At 43.0% G+C, this 14,390-nt stretch overlaps 1 protein-coding gene across 1 annotated transcript in view; it reads right to left on the bottom strand.

Annotated features, from left to right (window-relative positions):
• Nucleotides 1–3,088: 3,088 nt before the first annotated feature.
• Nucleotides 3,089–14,390, bottom strand: part of TTC1 (tetratricopeptide repeat domain 1) — a 49,509-nt gene continuing 38,207 nt past the window's right edge. The window contains exons 7-8 of the mRNA XM_004467221.4: nt 13,232–13,286; nt 3,089–3,716 (exon numbers count right to left, since the gene is read on the bottom strand). Coding sequence (XP_004467278.1) covers nt 3,583–3,716; nt 13,232–13,286 — 189 coding nt within the window. The 3' untranslated portion in view covers nt 3,089–3,582. The remainder of the gene's footprint in view (nt 3,717–13,231; nt 13,287–14,390) is intronic.

The raw sequence follows: 14,390 nt of genomic DNA, 5'->3' as shown, positions 1-14,390 counted from the left end.
ACTGCACAGGGAAGTCGTAAATCAATTGACTGGCCTTAATTAGGTGGAAACAAACTATTGTCTTTCATTGCCTCCCCCCACATTTTTTTTTTCTTTTAAAAGATTTATTTTTTATTTATCTCTCTCCCCTTCCCCCGATTGTCTGCTGTGTCCGCTTGCATTATCTGGCGGCACTGGGAAACTGCTGCTTTTTGATGCGTCATCTTGCTGCATCAGCTATGTGTGCGGTGCCACTCCTGGGTGGGCTGCGCTTTTTTCACACGGGGCGGCTCTCCTTGCGGGGTGCACTCCTTGCGTGTGGGCCAGCTTACCACACTGGTCAGGAGGCCCTGGGGATCGAACCCTCCGTACGGTAGGCAGATGTTCTATCAGTTGAGCCATGTCTGCTTCCCCCACCACATTTTTTGGATTGTGAAAAATAGCACTTAAACCTTCTAAGCTGACATCTGATTCACTTACTGGTGTTAGAATTTATGGGAAAGGACTAGTTTTTATTCATCCTGAAATAATAAATACTGGTTACTAGCGAAGGAGACATTTTTAAAAACAGGCACTAAATAAAAGGCACAGAAAAAGATGTCTTGGGTGGTGATTGTTGTTAATGTTGAGACTACCTCTTGTGAAATGTTCTAAATTTAATGCCAATTTACTAGGTGTCTGGTAGAGCATTAGGGGCTGGCGCTATTAATATAAATATGTCCTTACCTCTTAAGAGCTCATGGTCTAGTCATGGAGACAGATGGGGAAACAATAGATCAATTATTTTAGACAATGTGTCTCAGAGTCTTGAAGGCAATTCTATAAGGAGATCCAAACTTATTTTGATCCATTGCAATATTGTTCAAGTAAATATAGAGTGCCACAGTGTGATTACCTTAAAAGTGAATTCTGGTATACATTTTTGGTAGGGAGAGGAAGGCACCACAAACTTTACAATCCTATGTCTCAGCAGCAGCAGGCAAATACAGGCTGCCTGCATCCTTCACTTAGATACTACCTACTTTTGAACTTTTTCTACTATCAAACATTTTCAAAAGGTTTTCCAGCTGGGAAATAATAGTATTAGATAAAACTTAAGCAAAACTACACCCAGTGATTCCCTTCCTTTCCAGATGCACTGCTTGGCCCACTCACTAGAAGCATTCAACGTTGGCCTTGTTTGGCATTCTGAAAGATTTCATTGTGATGGAGGAAGAGGAGAAGGAAAAAGAGGGAGAGGAAGGAGGAGGAGGGGTAAAGCTCAGGAAGCACCATCTCTGTACCCACCTACAGCAATGGTGGTCTCGGTCATCTGCTCAGTGACTTTAATGGATGCTGATTCCAGGAAACAAGTCCATTTCCTGTTCTTTGGAGGCACAGATAGTCAAGCATCTCAGGCCTTAATCTTTGATTAGTCTCAGCCAGAGTTCGAAAGTCATAAACTGACAAAACAGTTCTCAAAATGCTCTTGAGACCCTTTGGGTGTCCATGAGGTCAGAGTTGTTTTCGTATTAACAGGTTATTTGCCTTTTTCACTGTCGTTCTGTCACAAGTGTGAGCAGAGTTTTCCAGCGCCTACTGATGTGTGGCATTATGACAAATTGAGTGGAGAAGTAGATATGAGAATCCTGCTTGCTTCTGTCAAGCCACACACTAAAGAGATTTGCAAAAATGTAAAATGTTGCTCTTCTCACTGAAACATTTTTGCTTTAGAAGATATTTTTCATAAAAACGTTATTTACACTAATGTGAGGTGTTTATTTTAAAGGAATTAACTAGACATTTTAATTTCTAATGTAAATATTCATAGATATAACCCACAAAACGCAAGCTTCTAAATTTTTTTTCTTAAGAATATAAAGGTGGGAAGGAGCTGTGGCTCACGCAGGTGGGCTCCTGCCTACTCCCACATGGGAGGTCCCGGGTTTGGTTCTGGTGGCACCTAAAGAAGACGAGCAAGACAGTGAGCTGGTGTGCCAGGCTGGTGCAGTAAGCTGTCACAAGATGACACAGTGAGGAAATGCAGTGAGAGACAACAGAGTGGAGGTGGCTCAAGTTACTAGGCGTCTCCCTCCCACCCCTGGGAGGCTTCAGTTCCCAGTACCTCCTAAAAAGAGGACAAGCAGACAGTGAGTACAAACAATGGGGAGGGGGCCATGTGGGGAGGGGAGAAATAAAAATAAATCTTAAAAAAATACATATATATAAAGGTCCTGAGACCAAATATTTTGCTACTATAGGATAGTGCTGGCTGCACAGAAAGCACCTAACAACTGTTAAACCATATAGCTTTTAGCCAAGGTTCCTGTAGAATGATTTTTCAGGCACACCTTTTAGGGAAAATCAGAAGTCAGATTTATAAATATAGCATAGCAACATTAACCTCTCTCTCCCTCTCCTCTTCCTCTTGCGAATTCCATGAAGAGCTATATTTCAGTTTGGGAGGTAAGTATGGCAAATCACTGAGTCAGGACGCCATACATTTTTTTTTTTAGACAGTACTGGAGCACATACATGGGAAGCAGGCACTCAAACCACTGAGATACACCTGCTCCCCTACCAACATACTTTAAGGGGCTTTTAGCAACAGGCCAGAAGAACCATCTCTCTTCTTAGCACTAGAAATATGACCAGTGCATGCCACTTGAATTAGATGTGTAATTCATTTCTGAGGTGAAGTTTGCCTGTCACTGCCTTGGACACTGAAACTAGAACAACCAGAAGTTTTTTACCAGCATCAGCTGATGACTAGGCCAAAAAAAAACTTACCTTTGAAATTTCTGGATCCATTGTCTAAGGGAATATGATATTGTTATGGCATTCACATTTCACCATGTATCTGAATGGAGCTATTTTAAGTTATTAAGATATTAATACTTGGTCAAAAACAGTGATCTCATAATTAGGTGCACAAACCTGGAGGGACCCAAAACAACTCATGAAGGTAGTTTCTGAATTCCAAAACATGGTAGAAGGGTCAGGTCTTCAAGGTGACAACTAAAATTTTGGGCAGATTTATGGAATGCAGATACTGTAATACCACACCCAAAGCCAAAGAAGTCGCCTGTCTTAGCAGTCATTACAGGAACAAAATTCACAACCCAGCCCCGACCGTCACAGAAAGCTTTTATTACCATAAGAGGAAATCAGAAAATGCTGGTGGCCCTGCATGGCAATGTTGGCAGCATGTTTGTTCAGAGAGAGGGGACAGCAGGCGGGAACCCCATAAATACATCTGGACAATCTCCCAAACAACAGGTTTGCTTGGTTCAGAAGACTGTGCTGGAGCTGAACACCAGTGAATTACTGTGGGTCTGTGCAGCTCAGGGACCTGGCTGACCAGGCTTCCTCCTGGACAAAAAGGACACACAGCCAGAAGCAGAGGCTCTAGCTGCACAGGCACGATCTTAAAATGGAAATCCAATCAGGCTCCTTACAGCTCACCCTGATAATAAAACAAGAGGGAAAGGGAAGTGCTAGGCTGTACTAGATGGCCTTTCTTTTAGATAAGATGCTTTTTAAACATGGCAGGGCCTTTCCTCTTGTTAATAGCAAGCGGTACACAATTTCCAAGCCAGCTTTTAAGGCTACTGTTATTTCTTGTTATCTGTTATTGTTTGGATTTTGAACAAAATTGATGGAGTAGGAGCCAGTAGAGGAATCCTGTTTGATCTGGAAATTTTCTGTGGAGAGTCCAAAAGGTCGGAGAACCAAGTTCCCGAGATCTTTTAGTTTACCTGCAATATAAAAGCAAAAACTCATATGAATACTGGGAAAGAACAGATGCAAGAAGACACTAAGTGATCTTGCCTTGCCCTCTGATTAACAAATATAAAGAGGCTCTCTTTGTGGTTAAAGAAATGCCTGCTTTTTAAAAAATATATGAAACCTTTTGGGGAAGCACTTTGCACTCTTTCCCCTCAAGGGTGCAGTCACTTCAACACCATACAACTCCCTCAGCCTGTGCAAGCAGAGATTAGAAGTGAGGTGTGCCAGCAAATCTAAGCTCCCTAACCAGACTGGCCAGAATTACCAAAGAACACAAGATTCTAGGATGAATGATGAGAAAATCAACTATGGTTCCTTGTGGTAGGGTTGAGGGCAGCCACGTAGCCTCACAGGGCTCTCTGACAAGTCTGTTCTCTATAAAATAGCAGCAGCCACTTGCTGAATTTAATTCAGCAAATTTATACTGAGCCTGATTCAAACTCAAGAGCTTCCTGCTTTTCTAAGCCAAGCCTTATCTTCCACATCAAACTCACCACTACTTGGAAAGTGCCATCAATCTCAATAGTCTAGTCTCCTCATCACAAATTTCAGGCTTTACTTATTAATTGGGTGATATCATGTCCTAAAGCCAAAATTAAGACACATGCTAGAATCAAGATTTCAATGCTGTTTCTAGATACAAGAGAACTATGGAGTTCTCATGCTAAAAGTTGGAGTTTCTAGGACACTTCAGTGATTTATAGGAGTTTCTGGGGGCAATGGGATATTTGAAACTAGGACTAGTCTGGAAGATCTTGGCTGTGAAGGGTAAAAACACTTTCAGTCCTTTCTATACTGTTTTAATATTTCTTGCAGTTCTGCGTCCAATGGAGATGAGAATGGGGGTGGACGGAAAGAGAAATCCGTCATCATCAGAAGTACAGGTGCCTTCCTACCTTACCTGCTTGTTAGCAGTTCTTGTCACTCTGAGCCCTACTATCTTAGTGGAAAGCCCAGGTAAAGGTATTAAAGATGGGTGGCCTTTAAATTTTAACTGCCTTTCCTAATAACTCATGATGAGAACTTTTGGTATGAGCCTAAGATTTAGCCTGCAGAAGCTGGCCCTGTTCAGAGGGAAGGAGACCCATTCTTGAGGAGAGCATTAATTATTAAGCTCCCACAACTGCCCAGAGCAACCATTGTCCAGGAAGTCTTCCCCCACTATAAACTCAGCACAAGTGCTCAGTGCTGCTAATTTAGGAGAATCACTGGCAAAAACCTTGGGTCACTGCACACAGGTCACCACACAGAGAGGCCCAGAGCACAGCCTCAGGTAGATGGATGCATGGGGTAGGAGATCTCAGTGAACAACAAAAAAAAAAGATAGGGCATCCTCTCGAAAAAATGAGATAGGAACATTTATCCAGAACTCTGGCAGTTTGTTTTGGGGTTGGGTAAAGAGGATGGGGAATGGGAGGTGGTGGTGATGGTGGGAGATCATTTAAAGGAGCTCAATACAGTGTCATTGCAGATACAGTCCCTGGCTCTTATGACATGGAGTAAGTGAAACGACAGTGAGTCTCAGAGTAGCTCATGTCAGACTCCCAGGAGGAGCAGCTCCAGCCTGGAGAAGCCTCCATTCAAGGGCCACTTTAGACTGTCACCTGAGCCATGGCCATGCGCCTTTTTTGGAGGGCTCACTGAGAGCCCATCTCCATACCAGAAAAACAGTTTAAAGTATAAACTGTATATTTTACTGGATCTCTACTACCTGAGGCACTTGGGATCTAAAGAAAAAAAAAGAAGTTCCTGGCTTCTGAGATGCTCGCAGTCCCGGGAGGAGACAGACACCGAAGACAGAGGTGTGCCCCGAGGAGGAGCTTTCAGGGCCGTGCAGGGGTCTGAGGAAGGTTTTTCAGGAGGGCTGTGCCGGGGCAGCGCTCTGAAGGATGGGAGCAGTGTGTGGAGTCAAGGAAGGTGATGTGGCCACTGTGTCCTGGAGATGGCAGTTTCCTTCGGCAGCCCTGGTGTGGCTTTTGTCTGCTCTGTACTACAGGAAGAGTTCTCCTCTAGTGCAGGAAGACCTTTCCCATGTAAGAGTGCAAGTATTCAAACTGCAGAGAGGGAGAATTTGGGGCTTTCCCAGTTCCTCTGCCTAACTGGCTGAAGGGCCTCCTGCCACAAGGAGTGGCATAATACCATGATGTTTCTCTTCCATTCCTTATGTTTCTGCTGGCCCTGCTCTGAAAAGTTTGAACTTCTCTCTTGGTTAATTCTATGGCACAGCAGTCAGGAAAATGTGCCTCTCCAGATACAGGATTGTAGCTGCTGTGCTTTGAAATCCATCAGCACTCAGGCTGAGGCCCCGCTTCCCACAGGCTGCTCCCTGCCAAGGGCTGAGCAGGGAGGGGCGCTAAGGCAGGCCAGTCCTGAGACACCAGGGCCTCCTCTGACAGGCCACTAGGCCTCCTCGATGGTTCTGCTGAGACTTTCTCAGAACTGCACTGTAGTGTAAGACTTTTTTTACCCAATGTCCCTTCCTTTCCTCTCCTCCACAGGGGTCTGATGGTTCTTCCAGCCTCTCCAGTGACTGTCCCATTTTCCCTTATAAGTGCTTTCCCCAATAGATTTCTTGCACTTCTAAATTCTGTCATGGCATCTGTTTCTTGGACAACCCAACTTAACACATGTGGCATGATTTTTTTCCTTTCTATTCCAGTATCTTTTGGCTTAAAGATATTCTGCAACATTCTCACCAATAATCAACTCTAGAACAGCAGAAGAAAATATGAGAAGTATCTCATCTTACTACATGAGATAATGTACCTAAAGTACTTGGCAGGTAGCAGACACCTAATTCAAGACATAATGAAACAGCCTCCATGTGACCAGAGGTTACCTGATGAATTAATCCAACCCAAATGTACTAAGTACGTGTGTGTGGCAACCATACTGGGTGTAGTGGGAGACAAAAATATATGACAGTCTGTGCACCAAAATAAGCTTAGAATCTCCACTACAAAAGCTTAGTGTGACAGATATATAAAATGTTATGAGATTAAGAGGAAGATTCCTTCTAGCTTGGATAAGGAGGATGACAACAGTTTGAAGTGCAGGGGTTAAGCAGCGTAGAGGACAATGGCCTGAGCAAGTGCACAGGGACAGATAGGTAAGGATGAGCTGTGGAGGCCCATGGGGCTGAGGTAGATGGGAGGGCACATCCGGGGGTTCCCCCAAGGCAGGCTAGCAGGCTATGTTTCTTATGCCAAGGAGAGGCCATTGGAGGTGGTGCCGACAGGAAGTTAATGCAACAAGATGGGAAAGAGACCATTTATTCATTGAGCAAACATTTGAATGTCTATGATGCCAGGTAAAGCAGCTCTGAAATCAGAGCAGGGCCAGCAGAAACATAAGGAATGGAAGTGAAACATTATGGTGGATTCAACACATTTTTAGTATCTGAAAAATTTACCTTTTCCTGTTTATGATGAAGGCAGAGAGAAGTAGCAGCCTTCAGAGGAGACCATGTTTTTAATATTTTCCTGTCTGTTGCTTAGAGAGGTTGGGTCTTCAAAAATTAAAGCAGCTTCCTTGTACCCAAGATAAGCTCATTTGCCAAACTGGCCTATCTGCCACACTTCACTCACTGCCACATTTTATACCTCCCCCATCTGGGTGGTAATCAATTTGCCACTTGCAGCAAATCTGGCATCAGCACTCAGCCTGAATATGTCAACATGTTCCTAACTTTGAGGCTCTCACAGGGACGAGACAGCAGCTATGAGACTAGATCTCAAGGCAAAGAGATGAGTCCAAAACTGCTGTGCCTGGCCAAGAATGTTTAGGACGTGAGATCAGTGTTCACTGTTTCTGGCTCACTGGATCCAGTGCTGGTTTCTAAGAAGTGCTGTTATTTTAATAACTCAATGGATTCATTATGCTTAATTTCTCTTTGGAGATACTGGTAATGCAAGAGGCAGTTTACCCTGAGGATAATCAGGAATGCCATTGATTTTCATCTCCTTAACATCACTGGGGTTTAGGTGCAACAGAATGGTTCCTTTGGGACTTTCTCCTTTCTCTAAGAGAACCAAATTGCAAATAATTGAATCCTGATACTGGATTTCCTCTTATGAGGCAGGAAACTAAGCCATGCAGTTAACATTTGCTCTCCTCTGAGCAAAAGACAAATCAAGAGAGAGCACAGCATAGAGAAAATAAAATTTACACCCAACTCAAATTTTTACATTACCTGTAAGGAGAAAATGGAGGCTGAAATAAGCCTTAGCAAAACCTTCCAGGAAGTGGAAGTGGCTCAAGGAGTTGAGTGCCTGCTTCCCACATGGGAGGTCTCAGGTATGGTCCCCAGGGCCTCCTAAGAACAACAAGCAAGCAAGCAAGCAAGCAAGCAAGCAAGCAAGCAAACAAAAACTAACTCAGGGGAGTCAGTGTAGCTTAGTGGTTGTGCGCCAGCTTCCCACATATGAGGTCCTGGGTTCAATACCCAGTGCCAGTAACTCCAAAAACAAAACAAAACAAAAAAACCCCCAAAAAACGAAGAAAAAAAAAATGGCAATGAACCAACGAAAGACAAGGGACTCCTGAGCAGAGAAGCTAAGGAGCAGCTAAGAAATGAAGAAAGCTGGGAACTGAAAATCTGCAAACCGGCATTCCCTATTGAGGGAACCACAGCAAAACAAGAGGAAATGGTGTGGAGAGATACTCATGTGGCCAGAGCACACTTACAAGTATACTAACACACGTACAGTCTGTGATGATGAATACTGGGCAGGTGGCATGAAGAGACTATGGGAAAAAAGATTTTGGATCTCCACACCCATACGTATGGTTGGCAGTTTTAAGAGACTGTGATAATGTAGAGTCATTTCTCTGGCCCTCAGGGAGGGAACCGAGTTCTAGGACTGCCCACCAGTTGCACAGCAAAGTGTGCAATGTATAGGTAGAGCCAAAAGAATGTGCTGACTCCTTGCAATGACAGTAGGGAAGATACTTCTGTCTCCAAATCTAGCTCTTGAAAGTAGCACAGACAAAATGGTGTTAATTCCTGAAAGTGCCCTCACCAGGCTTCTAGTGGCCAGGAGTGAACATCTGGGCAACTTCAGGGATCAATATGTTCCAAGACCGTGGAAGCAGGTGGTGGAAGGCCTGGGCTAGATCAGGAGCGAGGCCCACGCGTGTGCTGGAGTGGCTGGGCCAGGGCAGTAGCAGGTGCCAGGGAAAGGAAGGTCTCGGACTGGCAGGGTGATGCTTGGTCCCTGTATCTGTGGCTCCTCTGTGGGGAGTAAATGAGTTTCATGCAGCTGCTCTAGGTCTTTAAGGTGGGGATGGCAGAGCTTCCCTCTTAAAAAAGTGGGAGCCCTACATTTGTTTTTGGGGAAAGCAGATGACATTATTATCTTCTTTATGGTTCGATAAACTCAGATGACTGGCGACCAAGGAAGGACCACCAACACATACACATACAGATTCTTAGCAATTCCACTTGTTTCGAAGGTTGCTTGGCTGGGCCAGCATATGGGCTAAAACAAGTGGCAAATGATGATGACATTTTTTCCTAGTCTATTTGTCACTGAGGCTGATCATTGTGCTCAGAGACCTATGTTTAGCATCAACATTGGACCTCCCCCAAGTACACACCTCTTACCCTCTCAGTGTAGCTGCCAGGAATGAAGGACTCGTCTCTTCACCACTGTGCAGAGAGCCAGAGCTCAGGAAGGAAGAGCTGAGTAAACAGCGAGACCGCTCAAGATGCTCCCAAATGCAGAGCAACACACTAAGAATTAATTGGTCCTCACTATCCTGAAGTTGCACAGAGGAACTTTGGGGATTCTGGAAATGTCTGATCAGTTTTACTTTTGGATGCTTTTTACTACTTATCTATGTGAAAAAGAGTTTTAATAATGTGAAATTAAATAACTTAGACATACTGATAAAAGGCTATGCTTGTCATCCAAAACCCTGATTTCAAATTTTTATGTTCCTTAAAATTGCCTATTTATAGTGCTATATACCTGAATTGATAAGAAATCACTAGATTCAAGAAAAGCCAAAAATATCCATCACCAGGACCATCAGATGTCCATAAAAGCTCTCAGCCTTTTCAGATGCTAAACCAGGGCATTTGTTCCCACCTTATTACAACACTGACCACATACCCTTAAGTCCCTTTTTTTTTTTTTTCCAAGATTTATTTATTTCTCCCCCCGTTCCCTCCGTTATCTGCTCTCTGTGTCCATTCACTGTATGTTCTTCTGTGTCTGTTTGTATTCTCATTAGGTGGCTCTGGGATCCGATCCTGGGACCTTCTGGAGTAGGAGAGAGGCGATTACTCTCTTGAGCCACCTCAGCTTCCCTGTTCTGCTACACCTTCTTATTCTCTCTCTTCTGTGTCTATTGTGTCATCTTGCTGTGCCAGCTCTCTGCGTTGGCCAGCACTCCTGCGCGGGGCAGCTTTTCTGCAGTGAGGCGGCCTTCCCATGCAGGGCGGCTCTCCTGCGTGGGGCCGCATTCCTGCATGGGCTGGCACTCCGCCTGGGCCAGCTTGCCTTCACTAGGAAGCCCTGGGCATCGAACCCTGGACCTCCTATATGGTAGATGGGAGCCCAACTGGTTGAGCCACATCCGTTTCCCATGTCCTTTTTTATAAACTTATTTTATCTGGCTCTTAGGGCCACAGGCTAATCATCCCAGAGGAGAGGACCAAGGAAACACTCAATTTGCTGACTCTTTTCTTTAAATCTGAAGCTATCACAGTTGTCTTCTCTAACTGATTAGCAAGGACTATGGCACTAGGACTGATGGCCAGCGTGGTTTTCCTTTTCCTGGTCTAACGAGGTAGTCAGAAAGACCACGAAGGGAAAAGCAAAAATAGTACTACCCAATAGTAATTCCTATTTGGATTTTCTTCCCAATGAGAGGGTACATTGCAATTTTTTCCAACATAAAAGAAATCAAGTTATATAGAGAAAAAGAAAACAAGACAAAGAATGAACAAATCTGAATAAAAGTCCACTTTGTTAAATAACTACATACCTTCCTAAGAAGTGTCAATGACAAACAGCACTGAGCAGGTTTTTATTTAGGAATGAACCCATGACCTTGTACACGGAAAGAGGCACTCAACCACTGAGTGGCATCCAGTCCCCAATGAGAATGGTGTTTTCATTTGTTTTGTTTTAAAGAGGTACTGGGGGTTGAACCTGGGACCTTGTATATGGGAAGCAGGCACTCAACCCCTTGAGCTACATCTGTTCCCCTTGTTTTAACTTTCATTTCTAGTCCTCCAGCAGAAGTCATCATTCCCACAGGAACTAGCACTGAAAAGCATGCAGTCCACTACCAAAAACTTGCTCAGAAACTCCAAGGAAGTGGTATCAAGTTATGCACAGAGTGTCTGGCCTCCAAGGATTTCAACATACATCAACCACAGTCATCTTAAGTGTAACTGGGAGGAAAGAACACTGCAAAGCTCCTGTGGGGTTGAAAATTCCATGTAGAGAATGATTTCTCCCTTCTAGGCTATATGTGGCTGGGTAACACTTAAAAGCAAAATTTTACCCATGATCCTTTTATTCATTAACTGGGAGCCCAACCATTCAAACTATTGATGTAGCAAAACAAAGGAACATATTACTTAACAAGCAACTTAAATTGCTTAAGTCTGATGGGAGTTGAATTCAGACAGAAGCAACAGAGGGAGGACCTCAGCTTCACTATTCCAAATGAAGGGAATGATATAAGTAAAACCCAAAGCTACAGAGATATGAAACTTATGCCCATTAGAATTTTCAGTGGAAAGGACAGAGGGGAGATATGATTCCATTTGGAAATGACGATAGCCAGATTCAGTTTGCACCAAACTTAACAGTTCTGGACTAGCCAAAAAAAATGGATGTAGAGACCAACGCCTAAAAGAAATATCTTTTTCAAGTCCAATAGGGTCATTCACAAAGTTATTTCTTTCAGCGTGAAATCCAGTTTAGCACTGCCTCATTGCTAAATGTAAATACATATATTTTAATTTTTTAAAAAAAGATTTATTTATCTGCGCCCCCCCCCCCCCAACTGTCTGCTCTGTGTCCATTTCCTGTGTCTTTTGTGTCTGCTTGTATTCTCATTAGGTAGCTCCAGGAACTGATCCTGGGACCTTCCGGAGTGGAAGAGAGGTGATTATTCTCATGCGCCACTTCAGCTCCCTGATTTGTTGTGTCTCTTATTATTTCTCTTCTGTGTCTCTTTTTGTTGTGTCATCTTGCTGCGACAGCTCTCCGCGTGTGCCAGGACTCCTATGCAGGGCGGCACTCCTGTGTGGGGCAGTACTCTCCGTGGGCCCAGCTCACCACAAGGGCCAGCTTGCCTTCACCAAGAGGCCCTAGGCATTGAAACTTGGACCTCCTATATGGTAGAAAGGAGCCCAATTGCTCGAGTCATATTCGCTTCCCTATTTTCATTTTGTTAACTAAAATAATATAGCATCATTTGGTAGAATGGGTGAGAAAATGCTCTTTTCCCTCTTCTTTGAAGAAAGAATACCTCCAAAATATTTTTCAAACATGGTGTCAAGTTTAATTGAACATGTAAATTAGGGAAGTAGACTTTTTCAGAAAAAAATGGGCAAGGCTCCAGTCTATTTAGCAGGGACCAGAAAGTTCTGGACAGTCTAGGCTTATGGCCTCATAATCAGAGTGATCCTTTGGGAACCTGTTCTCACTCCCTGAATACTGGTGGTGCCAGAAGGCCATATATGACCAGGTCCAATTTATCACAAAGGTTCTTCCATTAGGTCCAAATGACTGCAATAGTTTAAGTATAATTTGCATGATAGGTTTAGAAAATATTCACAAAGAACAACATATACCAGATCTTAAGGAAAGAAATAGCAGACAGCTTATAAGAATATAGTAGATAGGTTTCTGTCTAGATACCTTCAGTCCCTCAGTTAAGCACACTGGTAATGAGAGGCTCTTTGACTCCAACTACAAAACACTTTAGCCAGTAAGAGAAGTAACTGAAACATGGCTCAAATGAAAACAGACTCTGCCCTATCCCCATGCCCAGTCTGTCTTTTTTCTTACTATTCACTTCTAATTCCTGCCCTCTCAGGTCTTCTCAAACACCAAAGGGACTCTCAATGCCATTTTCAAAGCAAAAATTCTCTTGATTCTACTGACTCAATGAGAACCAGCTAAAAACTCAACATTTTGTAGAATTCATTATCTACAGTAGTGGTTAAGTAAGGAGTCACAATGTTTGCATTCTTGAAGGCAGGAAAATTTTGCCAGAAAAACAAAATGGATGTTTGCATTCTGAAAAGCTGACACCTTCTCTACACCACTCTACTCCTTCCTGAGTTGAAACTGGCTAAGAAGTCACTAAACCCACAGTAGTGCTGCTAACAACAAATGAAGAGCCCAAACCTACCTCTGACTGTTGTCTTCTCCTCTAGTGAATAAACATATCGATACTGCCCAGCCCAGCTTCCTAACTCTCTATGGTTAAGAGAAAGTAAGGGAAGCAGCCTTACCAAACATCTCTTCCTTTAGTCTTTCATTACGTTCTTCAATTTGCTTAGGTAATCTCTAAGGGAAGAAGAGGAGAAAGAGCATTTGTTAAGTAACACTTTGGCTCTATTCTGAATTTGAGAAACACTAAAAACATAATATAAAAGTGAGATCAGGTTAAGGACATATATAATAGCATTAAGTTAAGAAAAATGATATATTTATGTTTGTGGGTAAGCTACATGAAGACAGAAATTTTGTTTGGTTTACTGCTATATTCCCAGTTCTTACACAATAACCTAGCCCAAGGAAGCCCTTGATAAATATTTGATTAATACATATATATATGAGAAAAATCTGAAAGGATACATACCAAAGGTTTACAATGATTCACTTAAGTGGTGGGTTTATAGGTGATATTTATGTAATTTTTTTTCCTTCTCATTTGTATTTTCTAATTTGATGTCCCTAATTTACAGAATCTAATTTGTTAAGAGAGGGTCAGATGAGTCTTGGAAGTTCCTAAACCATCATCTAGCTCAGGGTTTCTCAGTCTTGGCATGACTGACATTTCCTACGAGAAGGTTCTTTGTTGTGGGGGCTATCCTGAGCACCGTAGGCTGTTTAGCCTTACCCACCAGATGCCAGCAGTAAGCAGCCTCCCAGTCAGGGCAATCAAAAATGTCTCCACTCAGAGATGTAGTCACCAAATGCAATGAATGTGTCATGATGTTGGAGGAGATTGTTGCTATGGGGGGAGGAGTGAGGTGAGGGGGGTGGGGGATATATGGGGACCTCAGATTTTGTGAATGTAATATTAAAAAAAAATAAATAAATAAAGACAAAAGAAAAAGAGAAAGAAAAAAGAGATCCAAGGGGAAAAACAAAAAACAAAACACAACATGAGGTGTCCCCTTCCCACCTCCCCCCACAAAAAGTCTCCAGATATTGCCAAATGCCCCTCCCCGGGAACCAAAACTGTACCCAATTGAGAACCACTCATCTAGTTTATAGTTTCCTACGGCAACTTTCAGTTCTGCAGTTGGTCCCAAATACTCTGGGATTCCAGTATTAACTTGTTTATAAAAAAAATAAAATAAGTTCACATATAACATACAAAAAAGATCAAAAGATTTGACTAGTTACAAGGCATCACTGGCAAGAACTACATTTAAAGAATAC

Source organism: Dasypus novemcinctus, chromosome 2 (genome assembly GCF_030445035.2).
Source record: "Dasypus novemcinctus isolate mDasNov1 chromosome 2, mDasNov1.1.hap2, whole genome shotgun sequence".
Classification (NCBI taxonomy): domain Eukaryota; kingdom Metazoa; phylum Chordata; class Mammalia; order Cingulata; family Dasypodidae; genus Dasypus; species Dasypus novemcinctus.
Note: the sequence above shows the minus strand (reverse complement) of the source record. Positions and strands in the feature narration are given on the sequence as shown.